At 38.8% G+C, this 25,345-nt stretch overlaps 2 protein-coding genes across 2 annotated transcripts in view; one reads left to right on the forward strand and one right to left on the reverse strand.

The window, feature by feature from the left end:
* mats (MOB kinase activator-like 1) overlaps positions 1-13,885 on the reverse strand; it is a 52,386-nt gene extending 38,501 nt beyond the window's left edge. The window contains exon 1 of the mRNA XM_090377484.1: positions 13,740-13,885. Coding sequence (XP_090233610.1) covers positions 13,740-13,753 — 14 coding nt within the window. The 5' untranslated portion in view covers positions 13,754-13,885. The remainder of the gene's footprint in view (positions 1-13,739) is intronic.
* Positions 13,886-14,092: 207 nt separating this feature from the next.
* LOC150083780 (heterogeneous nuclear ribonucleoprotein H2-like) overlaps positions 14,093-25,345 on the forward strand; it is a 166,577-nt gene continuing 155,324 nt past the window's right edge. The window contains exons 1-2 of the mRNA XM_090377485.1: positions 14,093-14,171; positions 18,562-18,673. Of these exons, the coding sequence (XP_090233611.1) occupies positions 18,583-18,673 (91 nt within the window). The 5' untranslated portion in view covers positions 14,093-14,171; positions 18,562-18,582. The remainder of the gene's footprint in view (positions 14,172-18,561; positions 18,674-25,345) is intronic.

Consider the following 25,345-nt stretch of genomic DNA (forward strand, 5'->3'; position numbering starts at 1 on the left):
AACTCTAGAAGGAAGGGGATGAATCAGATCGGTCCACTTAATATTAATGGTTCGATTGCTCATGATTCTGCTCAGGTAGCTGAAAAACCGGGCATTTTGCTTCTACATTCACGAATGAGGAGTTATTCAGGGTGCTAAATTATTTTGCAATAACTAAGAGCAAAGTGCAGGAGAAATTGCTGAAGTTAAACATAAAGAAGGCACTCGGCGGTGGATGGGATCTATCCAGTTATATTACAGGAGGCAGCAAAGGAAGTAAGAAGGCCCTTAGCCATGATTATGAGGGCATCCTTGAACTCAGTGGAGGTCCCCAGACTGGAGATGTGAAAATGTTTGCCGAATTCACAAAGGGGGGGATCGAAAGGTGACACTGGTAATTACAGACTTGTTAATTTAACTTGTGTTCCGGGGAAAACAATGGAGTCACTGGTTAAAGAAGCACTGCAGAATCAACTAAACAAGACTGCAGTTATAGTTCAGACACAGCATGGGTTTGTTAAGGGGAAGTCTTGTCTGATCAATTTGATTGGATACTATGATGTGATCACAAAGGAAAAGGATGCAGAAAATAATTTTGATATCACATACTTGGATTTTAAGAAAGTTTATAATACTGTTGCACAGGGAAGACTACTGTACAATTTGGAGCAGTATGACATTAAGGGCAAGTTGCTGCTATGGATAAAGGGATGGTTGAGTGGGAGAAGACAGATTGGTAATCAATGGGCACTGCTCTTCATAGAGTGTTTTTAGTGGAGTTCACCATGGGTATGTGTTGGACCCATTGTTGTTTTCTATATTTATCGATGAGATTGATGAAGATATATCAGGCTTAATGTCCAGGTTTGTAGCTAATATGAAGGTTGGTAGGGTTGTTAATAACAGTAAGGATGGTATATTACTGCAACAGGATCTAGAAAAGTTGAGCAGATGGGCTGAGAGATAGCAACTGAAATTTAAAATTTAAAATGGAAAGAATTGTACATGGGTAGCAGTAACCCCAGAGTAACATACCAACTGTGTAGTATTACACTCAGGGTAGTGGAGAATGAAAAATTCCTGCGGGTAATTGTGCAGTCTGAGATATGAAGTTTTCTGAAGTGCAGACAGTATGCAAGAATAGCTCATGGGGTCTTGTCAATGATATACTAGAATTTTGCTAGTAGGGATAAGGAGGTGATTAATCCACTCACTAATCTTGTTGCTCTTCTTTGTACCTTTTCCAAAAGATCCAACTCATTCTTAAAATGAGGCCTACAGACAGTTCTGTAGTATTCAATGTGTTGGCTGACCAGTGCAATACTGACCACTGGTCCTTGAAGTTGTTGCAGACATTCTCTCAGATATGCCAGACAAGCTGTACATGCTACCAGGGAGTCTAAAATGCCAATGGAACTGATATTCGGGTGACACTAAAGTCAAGTGGACACAATTTTGGTGAAGTTCGGACGGTCTGCAACAGCCTAATCCTCTGCTTGCACCTCCCAAATGGTGGGACTGTTAGTAATCCTGTGTTAACTCCCAAGGGCAAGCATACTATGGTGACCACTCAGGTGTGAACCAATGTAAGCAGGAGCTGAGGTGTGGCACGTACACCGCATGAAGGAATGCTGCTCCCTCTGTGTTACCAGGCAATACTAGGTGGCAGATGACTCTCACCAACCGGTGCAATATCACCACTTTGCTTACTGGAGGCTTGAAGTGGTGGAACCCATGTTTAGTCTCCAGAGCCAAGTTCCGGTCAACCCTTCCGCATCTCTTCCATCATGCAGTGTGATTGATGTCTTTTGAGGTTATGATGAACACCATAGTGAGATCCAAACTTCCTTACATTTCGAGGGTACAGCTCTAAAACTGTGTTCACAGGCCAGCCGCTAATTAGTACACCAGACCAAACCTATTAGTAACTCTCTAGAAGGCTTCCGGATTAGCTAGTGTATAGTCTTGGTCTATTAGATCTGCTTCCACTCTGCTACATAGTGAAAGATTTGAGGCCATGTCAAGTCAAGAATCTGGGTATATTCTTACCATTTGTATGCCATATCCAAAAATTTCATTACTTCCTACACTTGTTCTCTCCACCTTTTCTTACTACTGAATACACCATGAATTGTCAAACCAATAAAGCAAGCTTATCTACAAAAAGATCTAAACCTCCCAAACACTTCCTACTTCATTTCACAAATATATGTGGCCTCAGTTCTAATCTAAATGGTGCCCATTTGCACTTAAAGATTGCCAAACCCCCTTTTTTTTCTTTTCCTTGGTCGGATTACTGTTTCAAAACCTCTGATGTCAACGTTTGCTCAGATTGTGTCAGTGAAATTATTCTTGTAGAAATGGAATCCTTTATCCCACTCTCCACTTTAAAATCTCGTCCTTTATTTAAACCTTGGTTTTTCAATAAATGTGCTAAGGCTGTTCAAGAGAAGAATGTTGCATATCATAATTAGCTTGTTTCTAATTCTTCAGTTTCATTTCCTGCCTACACCAAAACTCGTAACAATTGTAAAGCAGTTTTTAATCAGTCCAAACTAGATTTTGAACAGGCTAAGAGTAGAAAACTTGCTTCTTGCCCTAATGGTAATCGAGCATTCTGATCTCTTGCCAAAGCTATTGGCTGCAATATATGTCCATCTCTGCTCCCACCTCTGTCTAAACCAGATGGTTCTATTGTCACTTCAACAAAGGGACAAAGGTGACCTGCTAGCATCCCATTTTTCTTCCAACTCGTATTAATGATCTTGGTAAAACACCTCCCACCATTCCCAACATGTTCCAGTCAATGCGTCCTGTGGTCTTCCACAAAAAGGATTTGAACGAATCTTGATGCTAAGAATGCTCCAGGTACTGATGATATTTCTCCACTTGTTTTCAAAACCTTGCTCCAGAACTTAATCTTGTTCTTTGCCACCTTTTTTTCACTTTCTTATTCTAAAGGAGTTTTTCCTTCTGCTTGGAAATGTGCTCATATCCAGCCAGTTCCTAAAAACAGTGACAAATCCCTCCCATCCAATTACTTCTACTCTATCCAAAGTAATGGAGAAATCAGTTAACCGTCAACTCTTAAACTACCTTGAAACTTTCCATCTGATCAATGATCGCCAGTATGGATTCCGTCAGTGTCAACTCACTGGTGATATTCTCCTCCGTGTTACCCATTTATGGACAAATTCAATGGAATAGTTCAGTGAAATACAAGTAGTTGCTTTTAACATCTCAAAGGCTTTCGATTGTGTTTGGCATAAATGTTTCTAAACAAGCTCCCACATTATGGTTTGCCAACTGTTTTTTTGTAATTGGTTATCTCTCTGACGTCTCACTGAGGGTGATGATAGATGGCTCTCTAACTTCTCCACTAATGCTGGTGTCCCTGAAGGTTCAGTTCTTTCCTCCGTTCTTTTCCTCTTGTATATTAATGACTTTCTTCCGTTGACCGGAAATCCTATCCATAGTTTTGCTGATGATAGCACATTGTATTCCATTTTCCAGTTTGAGAAACCCCACCGTGCTTCAACTTCTCGAATATCCGCTATGAATTCCTTAAATGCTGATCTCCAGGTAATTCTCCAGTAGGGCAAAGACAACTTGGTTGATTTCAATTCTTCTAAAACTCAGTCCTGTCTTATATCTCGCAAAAAAGATTCAAAACGTTGGTACTATCCAAGCAGAATTCCAAAACACCCAAAAATATCAAGATCATAAGTAAGGTAAAACTGGCATAAGCAGTGAAATTTGAAGTGATTTACCCATAAATGTTATTTATATATGTACGTGCATTGTTTTCTCTGAGAACAGAATGTCATTATCCGAAGACCAGTGTCATACTAGTTATACATTAACCAACTGAAATTAATTAAAATGCCAGGCAGAAGTCTCATTAAATATAGGGGTTATATTATGTGCATTCTTCATTAAGAGTGCAATGGGCATCTATGAAGCAGCATTATGTGCTGCAAGGTCCACTTTGTTTCTCCTTCTGGCTAAGCACAACCAAAAGGTGCATAACATAACTAGACGCCTGATAAGTACTAAATTAATATTCTTCGAACCTACGAGTTACTAGAAATATGCAATCAGTGCATAATTAATTTTTTTTTTTTAAATTAAAACCCCAAACACGAGAGGTATTAGAACCTATAGTACTTAGTACTGTGCTTGGGTTGGAAGTTGAGAAGACAAAAGAAGATATTTGTTGACATTAGACTTAACTTCTGTAGACTTTAATTTTCAGAAATACGCATGAAGGAAGGTTGTTCCAGAAAACAGCAGTTGAATGAATAAATGAGGAAGATGAAAAGTTAGTTCTGTGAGTTTGAAGTTGGACAGCAAATGGATGTTGGCGGCACGTGTTGAGAAGAAACGTTCTTCTCTTGAACAGCTTTAGCACATTTATTGGAAAACCAAGGTTTAGATTTTAAACTGGCGTGTACAATAAAGGATTCCATTCCTACAAGAAACAAGAATAATTTCACTCACATGATCTGAGCAAACATTGATATCAGAAGTTTTGAAACAGTAATCCGACCAAGGAAAAGAAATCTTGCAGATCAACCCATTTTTCCTTCTTGTAATGCCAAACAACATGAGGCTGGGAACAGGGATAAAGGCTCCATTGGAGAAGAGACAATCACCAAGTTGTGATCTGAGGTGACTAAAGGACCACTCATTTCGACCATGTACTTAGAAGGGTTGTTTGTGAGAAAAAGATCAGGCGTGTTGGCTGTATGGTTAGGATTGTCCAGTATTCTTGTAGGTAAATGAACAATCTATGCAAGGACATTAGTAATTGCAAAAGTCTCAGCATCTTGACCAGCTGGGCCGGTGTGACTAGAAAATGGAAGCCAGCTGGAGTTGTGAATATTAAAATCACAAGGGAAAATTATCTCACTGTTAGGAAAGTTGGACTGGAGAAAGTCAGATTGCAAAGAGAGGAAGTCAAAGAGCTCCGAATGTTTAGTGGAGTTGGGAGAACGATATAGACAACAGATGAATTTGGCAGAATGAGGTAGAGATTACCAAGAAATTAGTGGAAATTACCAAGTCTCTATTGGAACAGACATATTCACAAGTAGCACCTTTGAGGCAAAAGGAATCGTACAGAGAATAATTTGGGGAAGAATTATCCAGCTCAGGACCCTGGGTTTGCGAAGCCTATACTCACCAGATGTGAGCCGACTGGGTTAAATACTCAGATCCTTGACATAACGTGGCTTCGACAATGCCCCCGCATACACACCACACCACTCAGACTCCCTACAGTCACTATCTGGCAGAGTAGAGGTAGAAAGTAACTGATCCAGAAGCCTACTAGAGTTACCAATAGGTTCGGTAAAGTGTACCAATTAGTGGCCAGCATGCGAACACCATTTTAGAGGTGTACCCTTGAAATGTAAGGAAGTTTGGATCTCGCTATGGTGTTCATCATAACCTTAAACGACATCAGTCATACTGCCTGATGGAAGAGATGGAGAATTCTCTCAGATATGCCAGACAAGCTGCACTTGCTACCTGGGAGTCTAAAACACTGATGCAACTGATATTTGGGTGACACTCAAGTCAAGTGGACTGAATTTCGGCGAAGTCCGGACGGTCTGTGACAACCAAATCCTCTGCTTGCACCTTCGCGATGGTGGGACTGTTAGTAATCCTGGGTATAACCTCCATGCACAAGTATATGGTGGGTGACCACCCAGGTGTGAACCAACGTAAGTAGAGGTCGTAGTGCCCACACCACATGGAGGAATGCTGCCCCTCTATGTTACCAGGCAGTACTAGGTGGTAGATGACTCATCAACCGGTGAAATACCACCACTTTGCTTATTGGAGGCTTTAAGTGGTGGAACCCATGTTTAGTCTCTACAGCTAAGTTCCGGTCAACCCTTCCCTATCTCTTCCATCATGCAGTATGATTGATGACTTTTGAGGTTATCATGAACATTGTGGCGAGATCCAATATTCATTACATTTCGAGGGTACAGCTCTAAAACGGTGTTCGCAGGCCGGCCAATAGTTAGTACACCGGACCGAACCTATTGGTAACTCTCTAGGAGGCTTCCGGATCGGCTAGTGTATAATCTTGCTACCTCTATTCTGCCAGATAGTGACTGGAGGGAGTCCGAGTAGTGTGTATGCGGGGAGCATTGTCGAGGCCACGTTATGTCAAGGATCTGGGTATATTCTTACCACGTGTACGGCATATCCAAAAATTTCATTACTTCATACAGCATGTCCCACCCACTTTTTCTTACTATTGAATACACCATGAATTGTCAAACTAATTGAGCAAGCTTATCTGCGAAAAGATCTAAACCTCCCAAGCACTTCCTAATTCATATCACAAATATAACTGGTCTCAATTCTAATCTTAACGATGTCCATTTCCACTTGCAGTCTGCCAAACCCCACGTACTTTTTCTGACAGAATCTTAGTTATCAGTTGATTCAACTACAGGTGACCCCCGCTTAACGCTGATAATTCGTTACGGAAAAACAGAGCGCTAAGTGAATCCGCGCTAAGCGAGCTCCACATTCTCATAAGGTAACATATGTATTTGTAAGTTGCGGTCGGTGCTATAGGATATTTCCTAATCAAAAATAAACGGTAATGAAAAGATGCACAAATGTCGGTCAAAATATTTAATATTCAAATATTTGTACATATAAAATATTCTGCATTACATACGTATATAATTATGTGGTAACTACTTACGTATCAAAATTAAACTTAAAATTCCAATTAAAATCATGAATTTAATTGATGAATTTAATCATGAAAAATGTGTCGATTTTGGGTTGAACTCTGGCCCTCTTCGAAATAAACTAAAAGGGGCATTAATTTTAAATCCTCCGCAGCGTTACCACCCAACAATAAAGTCAACTGATCTTTCGCCGCTTTGAAAACTGGCATGTTTTTTTCTTCTTTCAATATGAAACTTCTTTTAGGCATTCGTTTCCACAAAAGTCCTGATTCATCTATTTTATAAACTTGTTGAGAATTATAACACACAATACCCCTCTTCAATAATTTTAACAAGTTCTTTTTTGAATGTTTCGGCTCCTTGATCTGCACTTGCAGCTTCTCCCTTGATTTTAAATCTATTCAACCAGCCCTTACCAGTTTTAAATGAATGGTTCCACATTTTTTTTTTTTTTTTTTTTTTTTTTTTTCAGGTGAGTTTTCTTCAGATCATCATATTGGCTAATCTCTCTCTCTCTCTCTCTTTTTTTTTATTTTTTTTATAATATTTAACTTAACTGAATTCTGCATTGGACATTATCTTAAATAAAATTAGTTAAAAAGTCTTTTCCATTTCAATCCTAATAGTCGGCCTAACCCTAATTGCTTGCAGTGGAACAGCTATCTTTCCCGCTGCTAAAATTAATTAATTTTTTAAACTTGCAAGTCCTAAATTATGGCACACATCCGCTTGTCTTTGACCGGAATCGATTCGCTTCAAAACGTCTAATTTAATTTTCAAATTCAGTCTTTTTCTTACATTTATAGTCTTCGTACTGCACCCAGACGTTGTTGCTTTTTCATTCTTATCGGCCATTATTAACTCTTCGAAAATGTAACTGCGTTGGTTGCATTAATTATGATACAATGTTCAAGTAAACTGTCCGTTACGCACGATGTCTAATATTGTACTGAGTGATGACCAGGCTTTGGAAAAATGCATGTAACGCAAATATTACAAGCAATATACTTGATAATTTTTTAAAATGTTGATCTCGGAACTACGTAACAAGTGACTGTACTGCATTAAATTAGCGTACGTGAAAATTTCTCAAGTCGGCGTGGGAAACGTTTTAATGCTGTTTTGCTATTCATTTTCAATCTATCGACTCCATCAAATGAAATGATTTCATTAAATATGCCAAAAATGCAATCTGTAAAAGAGCGTTATAGTGATCTGTGATAGCGTTATAGTCAGAGACGGGTTATAATATAAGAACAGCATTATAGCAAATCAGCGTAAAGCGAACCGCGTTATAATGGGGGCCTGCTGTACTGCTCATCTCATATGCCTAAATTATTCACTGTATGATTCCTTTCGCCTCAAAGGTGGTACTTGTGCATATGTCCGTTCTGATATTCCCTGCCAGAGACTTGGCAATTTGGAATCTACTCTCTCTTTGATCTTCTCTGGCTTAAAATCTCTCTACCTCATTCTGTCAAATTCATCTGTTGTCTCTACCGTTCTCCCAACTTCACTAATCACTTGGAGCTCTTTGACCTCCTCTCTTTGCAACTTGATTTTCTCCAGTCCAACTTTCCTAACAGTGAGGTAATTTTTCTTGGTGATTTTAATGTTCACGACTCCAGCTGGCTTCCGTTTTCTAGTCACACCGACCCAGCTGGTAGAGATGCTGAGGCTTTTGGAATTACTAATGACTTTGCACAGATTGTTCATTTACCTACAAGAATATCAGACAATCCTAATCATACAGCCAACATGCATGATCTTTTTTTCACAAACAACCCTTCAAAGTACACGGTAGAAGTGAGAGGTCCTTTAGGCACTTCAGATGACAACTTGGTAATTGTCTCTTTTCCAATGGAGCCTTTATCTCATGGCTATTCGCAACCTAGTGTTGTTTGGCATTATAAGAATGCAAAATGGGATGACCTGCGAGATTTATTTTCTTATTTTCCTTGGTCGGATTACTGTTTCAAAACTTCTGATGTTAACGTTTGCTCAGATCGTGTCAGTGAAATTATTCTTGCAGGAATGGAATCCTTTATCCCACTCTCCACTTTAAAATCTCGTCCTTTATCTAAACCTTGGTTTTTCAATAAATGTGCTAAGGCTGTTCAAGAGAAGAATGTTGCATATCATAATTGGCTTGTTTCTAATTCTTCAGTTTCATTTCCTGCCTACACCAAAACTCGTAACAATTGTAAAGCAGTTATTAATCAGTCCAAACTAGAGTTTGAATAGGCTAAGAGTAGAAAACTTGCTTCTTGCCCTAATGGTAGCCGAGCATTCTGGTCCCTTGCCATAGTTATTGGCCGCAACTTTTCCCCATCTCTGCTCCCACCTCTGTCCAAACCAGATGGTTCTGTTGTCACTTCAGCCAAGGATAAAGCTGACCTGCTAGCATCCCATTTTTCTTCCAACTCATATATTAATGATCTTGGTAAAAAACCTCCCACCATGCTCCATTCAATGCCTCCTGTGGTCTTCCATCAAAAGGATTTTGACGAATCTCGATGCTAAGAAAGCTCCAGGTCCCAATGGTATTTCTCTACTTGTTCTGAAAACCTGTGCTCCTGAACTTACTCCTATTCTTTGCCGCCTTTATCCACTTTCTTATTCCAAAGGTGTTTTTCCTTCTGCTTGGAAATTTGCTCATATCCAGCCAGTTCCTAAAAATAATGACAAATCTCTCCTATCCAATTATCATCCTACTGCAATTACTTCTACTCTTTCTAAAGTAATGGAGAAATCAACTAACCGCCAACTCTTAAACTACCTAGAAAAACCTGTCTGATCAACGATCGCCAGTATGGATTCCGTCAGTATCGATCCACTGGTGATGTTGTGGCTTATGTTACCCATTTATGGACTAATTCAAAGCAAAGGTTCGGTGAAACACAAGTAGTTGCTCTTGACATCTCAAAGGCTTTCAATCGTGGTTGGCATAAAGGTCTTCTGAACAAGCTTCCATCTTTTGGTTTGCCAACTGTTTTTAGTAATTGGTTATCCAGTTTTCTCCCTGACTGCTCACTGAGGGTGATGGTAACTGGCTCTCTGTCTTCTAACTTCTTCACTAATGCCGGTGTCCTCCAAGGTTCAGTTCTTTCCCCCACTCTTTTCTTCTTGCATATTAATGACCTTCTTCCATTGACTGGAAATTCTATCCATAGTTTTGCCTATGATAGCACGTTGCATTCCACTTTCCATTTTGAGAATCCTTGCCCTGTTCAATCAGCTTCAACTTCTCGAAAATCTGCTACCAATTCCTTAAAGGCCGATCTTCAGGTAATTCTCTAGTGGGGGCAAAGACAACTTAGTTGATTTCAACCCTTCTAAAACTCGGTCTTGTCTTATATCTCACAAAAAGGATTCTTCTGCCCCTATGGTTATCTTTAGTGGCACTCCAATTTCTGGGCAAAATGATATATCTCTTTTGGGGATTACCCTGACTACTAATCTCTCTTGGCACAAGAGAGAGAGAGATGTTTGGGGTTTACATAAAAAAAAAAAAAAAAACTGAGCAGATCACCGAGCTAAAGCAAATAATGTTCAGAAGTGTCCAGTGACACACGGTTCTGACAAAAGAGTAAAGTTGGGTGTATGGGCCGAGAGGTGGTAATTGAAGTTTAACATTGACAAATGCATATTAATGAAAATGAGAAGTAACCCCAGAGTAATGTAACAACTGTGAGGTACTACCCTCACGGTAGTGGAGAATAATAAAGACCTGGGGTAATTGTGCAGTCAGATAGAAGTTTTCTGAGCAGTGCAGACAGGCTGCCAGAGCAGCTTATGAGGTCTTGCCAATGATATACAGGAATTTACCGAACAGCGATAAGGTGGTGATAGGCTTCCGTCACCATCCTTTATATAAAGAAATGGTCAGGTCACACCTTTGCTACTGCATACAGGTCTGGAATCCTCATTTTATGAAGGATGCAGAATTGATAGAATGAGTACAGAGAATGGCAACAAAGGGTGGCTATACCAAGAAAGGCTCAAGTTCTGCAAACTGCAGCAGCTGGAGACTAGGCACCTGAGAGGTGATATAACTGAGGTATATAAGGCCTTGAATGGTTTGAGCAAGGCAATGCTAATGGGATTCTTCCTCTTGCTCAGATTATGCACCTGATGAGCATAAATTCAAATTGAGGAAAGACAATTGTAGAATAGATTAGTAGAAATTTGCCTTTAGCCAGTGGGTGGTTGATTGCTGAAACATACTTCCATCTGTCATTGTGGAAGTTGATAGGTTAAATAAATTCAAGGAAGAACTGCACAAACTTTTCGAGCGAATGGATGGATGAAATGGAAAATTTTTTTTGATAATGCTGTCTAATCTTGTTTTCTTGCATCATATGCCTCAACTAATGCTAAAGACAGGACACAACATTCAATAACCCATAAATCCAGCAGGGTTGAGAGGCTGATGTGGATTTTACTTAAAGATTTAATTACCATCAGGGGTAAAGGAAAAGGTTTTTGCTTCTGTAAAGGTGAGTATAGTGGTCTGTGAAAGTTTTTAAATTCTCTACAGTGGGATCAACTGACGATGTTAGCAACAGTAAATTCTAAGTGGGAATCATTCAAGGAATTAATCGTGGATGCTACTAGAAGTTTCATACCTATTAAGAAATAGTGTTCAAGGTTTAAGCCCAAATGGTTATCAAATGAACTAATGAGACTCGTAACAGAGAAGAAAAATGAAAGGGATGCATATAAATTATCAAGTGACTCGGAAGCCTATGGCAGATATAAGCTAGTCTGTAATCAGGTCACAAGGGGGTTAGGCAGGCGAAGGCAGATTACGAGAAATCTTTGGCAAAAGATGCTAAGAAAAACAGCAAGGATTTCTTTACTTATATAAACTCTAAAAGGAAGGGGATGAATCTGATTGGTCCACTTGACATCGATGGTTTGACTGTTGATGATCCTGCTCAGATAGCAAACAAACTGAATGAGTATTTTGCATCTACATTCACACATGAGGAATTATTAAGGTTTCAAAATGGCAGAAGGTTATCAAATTGTAGCAGGATACTTAATGATTTTGTAATAACTGAGAGCAAAGTGGAGAGAAATTGTTGAAGTTAAACATAAGAAAAGCACCTGGGGTGGATGGGATCAATCCAGTTATATTAAAGGAGGCGGCAAAGCAACTAAGCAAACCCTTAGCCATAATTATGAGAGCATCCTTGGACTAAGGGGAGGTTCCCACGGACGGGAGATGTGCAAATGTATCCCCAATTCACAAAGGGGGGTCGAAGGGTGACACAAGTAATTACAGACCAGTTAGTTTAACTACTGTTCTGGGTAAAATAATGGAGTCACTGGTTAAAGATGCATTGCAGGATCATCTAGACAAGACTGCAGCAATAATTCAGACACAGCATGGGTTTGTTAAGGGAAAGTCTTGTCTGACAAATTTGATAGGATATTATGATGTGGTTACAAAGGAACTGGATGCAAAAAATAATTTTGATATCATATATTTGGATTTCAGGAAAACTTTTGACATTGTTGCACATGGAAGACTATTGTACAAATTGGAGCAGAATGGTATTAAGGGTAAGTTGCTACAATGGATAAAAGGATGGTTAAGTGCGAGAAGACAGAGGGTTGTAATCAATGGGTGCTGCTCTTCGTGGACTAATGTTATTAGTGGAGTCCCACAGGGTTCAGTGTTGGGTCCACTGTTGTTTTGTATATTTATCAATGATATTGATGAAGGTATATCAGGCTTAATGTCGAAGTTTGCAGATGATACCAAGGTTGGCAGGGTTGTTAATGACAGCAAAGGCAGTGTGCTACTGCAACACGATCTAGATAATTTGGGCAGATGGGCTAAGAAGTGGCAACTGAAGTTGTTATAACCTTGACAAATGCAAAGTACTGCATATGGGTAGAAGTAACCCCAGAGAAACGTACCAACTGTGTGGTACTACACTTAAGGTGGTAGAAAATGAAAGAGACCTGGGAGTAATTGTGCAGTCAGATATGAAGATTTCTGAGCAATGCAGACAGGATGCCAGGGCAGGTCATGGGGTTTTGTCAATGATATATAGGAATTTTGCTAGCGGGGAAAAGGAGGTGATTGTCCCTCTGTATAAGGCAATAGTCAGGCCACTCCTTGAGTACTGCTACAGTTCTGGAGGCCTCATTTTAGGAAGGTTGTAAATTTGCTCGAGCGTGTACAGAGAAGGGCAACAAGATTGGTGAGGGGAATGAAGGGATCCTCTTACCAAGAGAGGCTTAAGTTCTGCAAATTGCAGTGGCTGGAGACTAGGCACCTGTGCGGTGATCTGATTGAGGTTTATAAAGACTTGAATGGGTTGAGCACGCTGAATTCTAATGGGATCCTTCCACTTGTGCAGATTACGAAGCTAAGGGGGCATAAATTCAAATCAAGAAAGGATGGATGTAGAACAGGTGTACAGAAATTTGCCTTTAGTCAGCGGGTGGTTAATTGCTGGAAGAAACTTCCATCTGTCGTTGTGAACTTGATAGGTTGAATAAATTTAAGGAGGAACTGGACAGGCATTTGGAGGGAATGGTGTGATTTTTTTTTTTTTTTGGCTGATGCTGCATAAGCTCATACACTTGCTTTCTTGCATCACATGCCACTAGTACTACTACTAATGCTAACAAGCAAGATTAAAATTTTAATTTTGTATTTATAGGTTAAGAAAAATTTAGGAGTGCACCCACGATCTATAATATATTATGGGCGTGGGGTGTTCTTTAATAATACTGACTTTATATAAGATTGTGATCTTTAAGTAAATCGAGAAACAAAATATAATCACAAATAACGTTCTATTCAAACAACGCAATATAGCGGTGTTTCTATACATATATATATATTAACTTTCCCGTTTTTTTTTTAACTTGTTCAGCTTATTTTTATATACATATACGTGTCGTTGATATATATAATTATTAGTAAACCTAGAATTAATTCGAAAAACTGTTTATATATATACTCATACACGCACATAAATAGTGAAATGGATTTGAAAACCAAAGCTAACTTACAAAAGGAAGCTCATTGCGGGTGGTCTGATTTCTAAATTACTCTTCAAATTAAATGCTTCTTAGAATACAAGTTGGAATGATAAACCACTGAGCCACTAGTCCTACATAACAGTATATTTGTATTATTCCCGTTATGAGTAACAAGATGGCTTACACCGGAAATAAAACTTACTTCCTGAATTTTATGTTTTTAAATACAAGAATTTCATTATAAAGTTTTATTAACTAGTACTTAGCTTAGATTTATTTACGAAAAGATTATATATTTATTTACGAAAACATTCTACAGTAGTATTTCAATATACAATATAGATAACTGATACTTAAATTCGACATTAACGCTGTAATCGAAAGAAATTCGAAGACGCCATTTGTCATTGTTCTTTTCGTTAGCTGTTATAATCGTTGTGTTTTGTGGTTTTTAGCGGATTGGTGAGTACTTGTATCTTATTTTTGAGTTGTCTCTTCTGAATTTTACGCTGTTGTATTTAAATGTAAAATTAGGAGTGTTTCAAATAGTTAAACTAAGAGTATTAAGTGCATGTAAAATAGGAATTGCTTTAAGTCACGGAAAGACAATCTTTACCCTTAATTTTTGACTTGTTCATGTGATCGGTGTAATCCTAGCGTGAACTATTCATGATGCCATCAACAAATAAAAAACAAGTTTTACGTAACAGGTATTTTTTGGACATAGGCTAAACCAATTTAATGGCAGTTTGATCAACTATATAGTCAGTGATTGAGACCCAACTGTCGACGGGGAAAGGGCATACAGTAACCTACGGATTAACCAAAAAAAAAAAAAAAATGTACCAGGCACTCGCCGATTTGCGTAATACTCGACTTCCGTAAATTCGACTTTACGTAAGTTTTTGCCGGCCGGTGAAAACTTAAAAAAATCGTGGAAACGTATTTTGTATCCCGTAGGAATAAATGGAGGTATTGTGGAAACATTGCAATATGAATCCAAGTAACACATGTGTTTTTTTTTTTTTTTTGATAATTCGTTCCAAGACCTTCGACGTTTAAATTTTCGATATAGAACTAAGCTATATATTTCTCTAAAAGGTCATTTTTATAATGGAGTGCTACGCTTTCATCGTTCTCATATGTTCCGTTTTAAGAACCAAGTTTGAACGGCTTTGTTGATATTTTTCTAAAGAACGTTTCTGGAGGTCACGACCATAAAAAATAAAAATAATTTGCACTTTCTGGTTTATTGGGCTTTTCTGTTAGTGCATATAATTATAAACGAGTAGTAAACTCGATCTTTTATTGCATTTGATAATCCCGATAACCGGAATTGTATGCGTTTTTACGTTATGGTGAAATGTTGTAGTAGTGGTAATAATAGTGGCATGTGATGCAAGAAAGCAAGTGTATGAGCTTATGCAGCATCAGCAAAAAAAAAAAAAAAATCACACCATTCCCTCCAAATGCCTGTCCAGTTCCTCCTTAAATGTATTCAACCTATCAACTTCCACGACCTTCCTTTTATCCATCCTTTTATCCTTAACCATCCTTAACCATCCATCCATTTTTATCCATCCTTAACCATCCTTTTATCCATTGTAGCAACTTACCCTTAATACCATTGGAGCAGAATGGTATTAAGGGTAAGTTGCTACAATGGATAAAAGGATGGTTAAGTGGGAGAAGACAGAGGGTGGTAATCAATGGGTGCTGCTCTTCGTGGACTAATGTTATTAGTGGAGTCCCACAGGGTTCGGTGTTGGGTCCACTGTTGTTTTGTGTATTTATCAATGATATTGATGAAGGTATATCAGGCTTAATGTCGAAGTTTGCAGATGACACAAAGGTTGGCAGGGTTGTTAATGACAGTAATGGCAGTGTGCTACTGCAACAGGATCTAGATAATTTGGGCAGATGGGCTAAGAAGTGGCAACTGAAGTTCAACCTTGACAAATGCAAAGTACTGCATATGGGTAGAAATAACCCCAGAGAAACGTACCAACTGTGTGGTACTACACTTAAGGTGGTAGAAAATGAAAAAGACCTGGGAGTAATTGTGCAGTCAGATATGAAGTTTTCTGAGCAGTGCAGACAGGCTGCTAGGGCGGGTCATGGGGTTTTGTCAATGATATATAGGAATTTTGCTAGCAGGCAAAAGGAGGTGATTGTCCCTCTGTATAAGGCAATGGTCAGGCCACGCCTTGAGTACTGCGTACAGGTCTGGAGGCCTCATTTTAGGAAGGATGTAGATTTGCTTGAGCGTGTACAGAGAAGAGCAACACGATTGGTGAGGGGGATGAAGGGATTCTCTTACCAAGAGAGGCTTAAGTTCTGCAAATTGCAGTGGCTGGAGACTAGGCACCTGCGCGGTGATCTGATTGAGGTCTATAAGGCCTTGAATGGGTTGAGCACGCTGAATTCTGATGGGATCCTTCCACTTGTTCAGATTACCAACCTACGGGGACATAAGTTCAAATTAAGAAAGGACAGATGTAGAATAGATGTGCGGAAATTTGCCTTTAGCCAGCGGGTGGTTAATTGCTGGAACAAACTTCCATCTGTCGTTGTAGAAGTTGATAGGTTAAATAAATTTAAGGAGGAACTGGACAGGCATTTGGAGGGAATGGTGTGATTTTTTTTTTTTTTTTTTTTGGCTGATGCTGCATAAGCTCCTACACTTGCTTTCTTGCATCATGTGCCACTACTACTACTACTACGACAGATGGAAGTTTGTTCCAGCAATTAACCACCCGCTGGCTAAAGGCAAATTTCTGCACAATCTAATCTACATCTGTATTTTCTTAATTTGAATTTATGCCCCCTTAGGATCGTAATCTGAACAAGTGGAAGGATCTCATCAGAATTCAGCTCAGTCTGTGTGCAATAGCGATTTTTTTTGAGTTGTGCCAGTGTAGGAGTGTAATACAATGCAAATTTATTGTTGTAGGTCATACGCAAAACAAGGGTGACTGTGCAACTCATTATTAAAGAAAAATATTAAAATATCGCTAAAGTCTGGTCCTGTATTCGTCCCATCACAATATGTTACATTAGCTAGAACTGCCAGAAAGACAGGAAACCCTTTCAAAGTGACAGAGACAAGTCATTGCAATTTTTACAACCTGAAAGATTTCGTGTGACGCACTTTGTGAAATTTAATGAAAATACTGATGAAATGAAATGTAATGACACTGTTAGCTTTAAAGCAGAAAAGCAGCATTTGGACTCTTATTTTATGAAACATCATACAAACAGGATGATTATTTGCACTTTCCAGTGCAAATTGTTTTATGGTAGTGACCTCCAGAATGTGTTTTAGAAAAATATCACAAAGGCTTTCAAAATTAACTCTTATAATGGTACATGCGATGAAGTGTAGTGCTGTTTCCATTATAAAAAGACCTTTTAGAGAGATAAATAGTTATATAGCGGAAATTTCAACTAACGAGTTCTTGGAACGAATTATCAAAAAAACAATGTGTTATTGGGTTCACATTACGATATTTTCACGATACCTCCATTTATTCTTACGGGATGCAAAATAAGTTTCCACGATTTTTTTTAAGTTCACACCAGCCGGCAAAAACTTACGTAAAGTCAAATTTCCCAACATCAAGTACAGTAAACCCCTGCTATTCACGGTATCTGTATTCACGTTCGCTGATTTAATATAAAATGAAACCTAAAAAAATGTGAATTTTAAAACGCTGTGAACATTTTCCGTGGCTAAAATGATCTTTCCTGGTCAAAACAGCACTCATTTGGGGTGGGGTGGGGGGGGTTGACAAAATCACGAGCCTGGATGTTTCTCGCTAATCCTTGTTCAGTATGTGTTATGCGCTTGTGATGGAAGGTTTGGTCGTTTGCTTTTAATTTATATGCTTATAAATTTACCAATTTATAAATTGATATGCTTACAAAAGTGAAAATTTACCGTTTTGCAGTGTAAAACAGACTTTTTCGAATGTGGTAATGGAAGAAAGTGACTTTATTGTGGACAAGTTCTTTCTAACCCGTACAAAAATATGGCTACAAATAACAAGGGAAATGTGAAAATATTTGAAAGATTTGTTTGAAATTTATAATAAATATTACATTTAATATTAAATTGTTTCTTATTTTCATTTCGATGCCATATGCTTGCATTTCACTATGTACTGTCTATGTACATAGTCATATTATGAAGGTACATATAATACATCATAGACAAAATTTTAGACTAGTTTTTCTTATATATTTCATACTTTGGAACGGAACCCCTTTATTACTATGGGAGCCATAACTCAGTATTCGCGACATTTCTCAGGAACGTAACCCCCGCGAATAGCGGGGGTTTGCTGTATTATGTAAGAGTGGCTATATGTATTAAATTAAATCACCTGAAAAATTCCCCTGAGAAGTACTTAGTACAATGTTTGGGTTAATGAATGAGAAGACAGGCCATTCTGAGTATTCTGTTTCATTCTTATGTGCATCACTAATCTAACTGATATCTACTAATAGCCCTTTAAGAGTTCCTAGTCTCTGGTGGGATTTGAATCCAGTCCTCTCAAAAATGACTGAGAATGGTGAAATAAATGAAGGTGAATAGTTTTCACATTTGTAAATTTCCCCACATCTGTGATTATTCAGACTTATAATTTGATACTTTTTTTTCCCCACAGTCTATACTTAATCGAGAATATAGCTTGCAATGCCACCTTGCATCATTTTTTAATACTATTGCCAAATAGATAATTTACTTTTTGCCTCTCCCCAATCCATTTCCATGAAATTTAAATCTTAATAGGATTCTGTTAACCTATATATCCAGTCACTTCATTCTACTCTGATTATTTTGTTCTAGGTACTCTGTCATTATTTCACAATGTCTGCAGAAGATGATGAAGGATATGTTCTTCGTATTCGTGGATTACCATGGTCAGCAACTAAAGATGAAATAGTGAAATTTTTTTCAGGTATGTATTTTAGTACCTTTTATACAATGTTATTTTTTCCAATTGAAATGCTACCTAATTAGCAATACAACACAATTTTATTAAATATGAATGCACATTACTTGAGTTCTATAATTTGCTAGAAGCCGCCTTGCTTATGTAAACTGTCACCACCAAATACAGAGGATGTGGAAAGGTCAGGGAATGACCACCGCATATCCCGGAGCAATATGGCCTTAGTTGCTAATGCTCCTAAAAACCAAATAACTAACTAACTAACTAACTTATGTAAACTGATTCCCCTTTTTTGTAGCTCTGAGAAGAAATTGTTCAGTTTTTGATGCAAACTCACATGAAAGGTATTAGAACCTATAGTACTTAGTACAATGCATGGTTTGACAGAGGAAGACGGAGGCCATTCTCAGTATTTTGTTTCGTTCTTATTTGGCACATGTTGGCTTGAATAGTTCTTGTTGAATATACACTGGTGTTCAAAGAATGTGCATCATCCCTTAAAATTATAATTGTCGTTCAAATAACGTAAGTATATGGCAATATTCCTTACAGATTGCATCAGATAAAATTGACACATGCAGGTGATGATGTAATATTGCATCAGCTGTTACTCTCAGCTCTATAAGCTCGCTCTGCAAGAGTTGGCCATTCCTTGCTTGTGTCAGGATGGCGAGCTACGTGCAGTTGATGCCACGAAGAAAGAGTGCTATTGTTGCTTTACGTGAGGAAGGATATTCTTTCCGTCATATTGCTTATAGAGTGTCTTGTAATTTGTCGACAGTGAGTAAATTTCTTTCCAAACTCAAGAATACTGGTTCCGCTGATGGGAAAAAAGGAACCGGACACAAACGAGTCTCTACGCCAAAACAGGACCACATTTTGAAGCACTTATGCCTTAAAAATCATAAAGCTTCTTTCTCTGAGCTGAAATGAGAATGGGAAGAACATACAGGAGTGGTAGCAAGTGCAAACAGTCAGAAGACACATCAAAACTGGATTTGTAGCCCGTTGTCCTAAGAAGTCTCTCCTCACACAAAAATTGAAGAAGGCCTGATTAATTTGGTGTAAGGAGCATGTCAAATGGACCCCCGAGCAGTGGAAGTCAGTTATTTTCTCGGATGAGAAGAAATTCAACCTGCATGGCTCTGATCGGAGACAAGATGTGGTGAAGAATATCATCCAGACTGTATGGTGTCTACAGTGAAATTCCCTACCAGCCAAATGATGTGGAGGTGCATTTCGTATCACTGAGTAGGTCACCTGCAGTTTATAAAAGGTTTCTTAAATGCCAATGGATACCTGGCTATGTTGGAAGGCAAATTGCTGCCATTAGAGACCATTTCAACCTGCCAAGTAACTGCATCTTTCAGAACGACTCTGCTCCTTGTTATTGGGCGAAAAGTCTAAGTAGGCATTTCTGTAGTTACTTTAGCTTCACTTCTGCATTAGAGGTTCGACAGTAATGTCTTTACATTTGTTACAGCTGAAAAAATGGTTGGAAGAATGGTCCATTACGACTGTTAGCTGGCCAGGAAACAGCCTGGACCTGAATCCTAGACAGAACTGTTAGCAAGAAGACAGAACTGTTAGCATTTAGTTCTTTTCTGGCAACCAGAAAAGAACAAGACTCTTTGGGAACTTCATAATTCGTGTTTGGAACAACCAATAACTATCAGTTTATTATCTTCAGAAATTAATCTTGTAAATGCCTCGACGGTGTGCTGCTGTCATGAGCACCAGAGGTGGTTCAACTAAATATTAGTTTGCACCTAGTGAACTTTTCATTTTATTCTCCATTTGAAGTAATAAACTGAAGCAAATTGAGGGCTTCTGATAATATTTCAGCCCTAATTGTCGTGTTTACCAAAATTGTTGTATAAAAGTTGTAAATGCTCATTTTGGAATATTTTGAGAGCACCTGTCAAATATTACTTAGCTTTGCCTTAACTATTAAAAAATATCTTTTGTTTATATTTTTATTTGTGATGCTAGTCATTAAAGTAACATAGCATTGCAAAAAAGGGTTAGAAATGTGAAATTCCTAGGTGATTGCACTTGCTCTGAACACCAATGTGTGTTTGTACAAAAAGTTATTTGGATGCATGGTGAGGTTACAGTGCAAAAACATTCTTCTTAGTGTAGAACTATGTTCATCACAAATACACATACTAAAAAAAACTGCAGTCATTATCAACCCACTGCAGGATGGAAGCCTCCTCAACAATTCATGCTGTGGGAAATGGACCATAATCTGCAATGAAGTGCGGGTTGGCAGATTGACCGTATTTAGCAGTCAGAGGCTTGAACCCTGGTCTACTCGAAGAGCGTCTACTATGCTACTGCACCCCAAATATCACTTCAGCCATTGTTTAAAAGGTCTCATTCCATATCTGTTTGCTTTGTTGCCATAGTTAGTGCAGTACCCAATGTTAACCAATAGATTATTTGATAAATTTGGTGAAAATTTGCCTTTTTTTCCTAATTTTGAAATGATCATATTCGATCTTCAAGACCCCCAACACAACTTTCAGTGATGCCCTGTTTTTGTTTGTTTACTCTGTCCACACAGCTGAAATTCTCACTAACATTCAACCAGATGTGGTTCCTTTTCTTTTGTCAAAGAAAATTCAAGAAATATCTGTTATTGCCATAAAGTACAAATGGAGAACCAAGTTAAGCTTAGTATCAGTAATTATATGCACATGTTGAAAAACAAATTTAAAATTACTGTTTTTTTTTTTTTTTTATGTGAACCCCACACATGAGAGGTATTAGAACCTATAGTACTTAGTACCGTGCTTGGGTTGGAGGTTGAGAAGACGAAAGAAGATATTTGTTGACATTGGACTTGAACTTCTGTAGATTGTAATTTTCAGGAAATACATATGAAGGAAGGTTGTTCCAGAAAACGGCAGTTGAATGAATAAATGAGGAAGATGAAAAGTTGGTTCTGTGGGTTTGAAGTTGGACAGTAAATGGATGTTGGCTGGTGGCGGCACGTGTTCGGACTGTTTTGAAAGAGAGAGTGGGAATTATAGAAGCCGATTCAGAAGAACAGTGCCCATGGAAGTATCTGTAGAAGAGGCATGCAGCAGAAACAGTGCGTCTATGAGAAAGCGAGTGGAGAGACTCTGTTAGAGATGAATCATTAATTAACCAAACTGCCCTCTTCTGAATGGAATCAAGAAGCTTGAGAGGTTTTGGGGGCACCACCCCAGATGTGGGAACAATATTCCATGGCAGGGCGGATTTGCAATTTATACAGAGTGAGCAACTGTTTGGAAGAAAAGTAACGCCGAGAGTGAAAGAGAAAACCAAGTTTTTTAGATGCAGAGGAAGCAATATTTGTAATGTGCTTGTGCCAAGAGAGATTAGTAGTCAGGGTAATCCCCAAAAGAGATATATCATATTGCCTAGAAATTGTAGTGCCACTAAAGATAACCATAGGGGCAGAAGAATCCTTTTTGTGAGATATAAGACAAGACTGAGTTTTAGAAGGGTTGAAAATGAACAATCTGTGCTAGGTTATTAGTAATTGCAAAAGCCTCAGCATCTCTACCTGCTGGGTCGGTGTGAATAGAAAACGGAAGCCAGCTGGAGTTGTGAACATTAAAATCACCCAGGAAAATTACCTCACTGTTAGGAAAGTTGGACTGGAGAAAGTCAAGTTGCAAAGAGAGAAAGTCAAAGAGCTCCAAGTGATTAGTGGATTTGGGAGAACGGTAGAGACAACAGATGAATTTGACAGAATGAGGTAGAGAGATTTTAAGCCAGAGAAGATCAAAGAGAGGAGATTCTAAATTGCCAAGTCTCTGACAGGGAATATCAGAATGGACATATGCACAAGTACCATCTTTGGGACGAAAGGAATCATACAGCGAATAATTTGGGCATCTGAGATGAGCAGTAATTGAATCAACCGATAACTGAGATTCTGTCAGAAAAAGTACATGGGGTTTGGCAGACTGCAAGTGGAAATGGACATCGTTAAGATTAGAATTGAGGCCACGTATATTTGTGAAATGAATTAGGAAGTGCTTGGGAGGTTTAGATCTTTTCGCAGATAAGCTTGCTCAATTAGTTTGACAATTCATGGTGTATTCAATAGTAAGAAAAAGTGGATGGGACATGCTGTATGAAGTAATGAAATTTTTGGATATGGCGTATACATGGTAAGAATATACCCAGATCCTTGACATAACGTGGCCTCGACAATGCTTCCCGCATACACACTACTCGGACTCCGTCCAGTCACTATCTGGCAGAGTAGAGGAAGCAAGATTATACACTAGCCGATCCAGATGCCTCCTAGAGAGTTACCAATAGGTTCGGTCCGGTGTACTAACTAGCGGCTGGCCTGCGAACACCGTTGTAGAGCTGTACCCTCAAAATGTAAGGAATATTCGATCTCGCCATGACATTCATCATAACCTCAAAAGTCATCAATCATACTGCATGATGGAAGAGATAGTGAAGGGTTGGCCGGAACTTTGCTCTAGAGACTAAACATGGGTTCCACCACTTCAAGCCTCCAATAAGCAAAGTGGTGGTATTTCACCGGTTGATGAGAGTCATCTACCACCTAGTTCTGCCTGGTAACATAGAGGGGGCGGCATTCCTCTATGTGGTGTGGGCGCCACACCTCGACCCCTGCTTACGTTGGTTCACACCTGGGTGGTCACCCAAAATGTACTTGTGCATGGAGGTTATACCCAGGATTACTAACAGTCCCACTATCGTGAAGGTGGAAAGAGAGGATTTGGCTGTCACAGACCATCCGGACTTCGCTGAAATTGGGTCCACTTGACTTGAGTGTCACCCGAATATCAGTTCCATTAGCGTTTTAGACTCCCAGGTAGCAAGTACAGCTTGTCTGGCATATCTGAGAGAACGTCTGTGACAATCTCAAGGACCCAGTAACAAATAGATGAAAAGTGTACACCTTTCATCTATTTGTTACACTGCACACCGGCATATAAGAGTGGCAAATGGCTGAAGTGTGCCAAATTTTTTATTGACATTTCACTTGCTTGTTAGTCTGAGATAATACTGGAGATAACATGCCAATTAATGGACCTCAATATACAATTGAATTCCCAGAAGTTGAAAGGAATTTTGTAAATTTATGAAAAAAATAAAAATTGGGTTTATATGTTGGATATGCCAATAAATACTACATGCAATGTGAAGTACTATTGATGATGTATTCAATCATGAACTCAAATTTATTGAATAAAAAAATTGTCTAATTTTATTTATCATGGACCAATAATGTCTGTAACTGCAGTACAGTCTAGTGATATTTTTTAAAAAAAGTGTATTTTTATTTATTAACAATCATCATGTCATGAATTGAAAATATTAGACTTTAGTTAGACGTTGAAGGAGGAGGAAGAGGGATAATAATGGCTAATAATAATGGGAAAAAAATTAGTTACAAAATTTATTGCTATATGGCGCTGTGGCTTTGTTCAATGTGTCCTCCACTTTGGTCAACAACAGTTTCCATTCAAAGAACAGCATTTTTTACAGCAGAACGTAATATGTCAACAAGTTGACGTCTAATGCTGTCCTTCTAATGCACATGACGTCTAATGCTGTCCTTCAGATCTGCCAGAATTTGACATACTTCCTAATACACCTGGTTCTTCAAAAACCCCACAACCAGAAGTCGCATGGGGTGAGGTCCGGTGATCAGTGTGTTCAAGATGTCTGGAAACAGTGCTGGATTTGGGATGGTACGCACCATCTTGCATGAATATGGTATCCTGAAGGCACCCACGTTTGGCAGCTCTGGTATTGCGAAATTTGCCAACATTTCATATCGCTGTCCAGTGATGGAACAGGTGCGGGGTCCAGTTGGCGTTACCTGTTCAAAAAAATGTGGCCGTAAATCCACATCACAGTATCACTTTTGGAGAATGCAACGGGACCTCTTGGATAACTCGAGGGCTTCTTGTTGCCAAAATGCGACAGTTGTGTATGTTCATCACTCCAAAAGATGTTCTATGACCAAGTGATATCCATTGTCATTTGCACCAGAGACTAAAGTGCATATGTGAAATGAATATCTGCATCACCATGTGTTAGCTGCTGTAACATGTGCATCTTGTAAGGATAGTACTGCAATACCTGGCACATTACTAACCTTACAGTACAATATGGCATGTCCACTTCACGAGAAACAGCTGACACACTTGCGCTACCACATGGAGATTGACTTGATAAATCCATGACAGCCATAGCCACACCTTCAACATGAGAAGAGTCCACTCGTTTTCGACCTCTACCTGGTTGAACACCAAGATGTCCATGTAGTCACATTATAGCCACAGCTGCATTGTTGCTGTTCTGATAGTACAGCTTCACTAATAGTGCCTTTTCCTGCAAGATTGTTGGCATTGCTGTTGTAGTGCAGGCAAACATCTACTGTATGATTTTGAACAGACTGCTTTAGCATTAGCAAAGGCACATGATGCAAGAAAGCAAGCTTATATAGCATCAACAAAAAAAAAAAAAAAAACCCTTATTTCGCCCATCCACTCGCTTCAAATGTTTGGCTAGTTCTGCCTTGGACCTATTTAAGCTATCAACTTCTACGACAGACGGAAGTTTGTTCCAGCAATCAACCACCTGCTGGCTAAAGGCAAACTTCTGCACATCTATCCTACAACTGTC

Source organism: Mastigoproctus giganteus, chromosome 7 (assembly GCF_048544385.1).
Source record: "Mastigoproctus giganteus isolate SK-2022 chromosome 7, ASM4854438v1, whole genome shotgun sequence".
Classification (NCBI taxonomy): Eukaryota; Metazoa; Arthropoda; class Arachnida; order Uropygi; family Thelyphonidae; genus Mastigoproctus; species Mastigoproctus giganteus.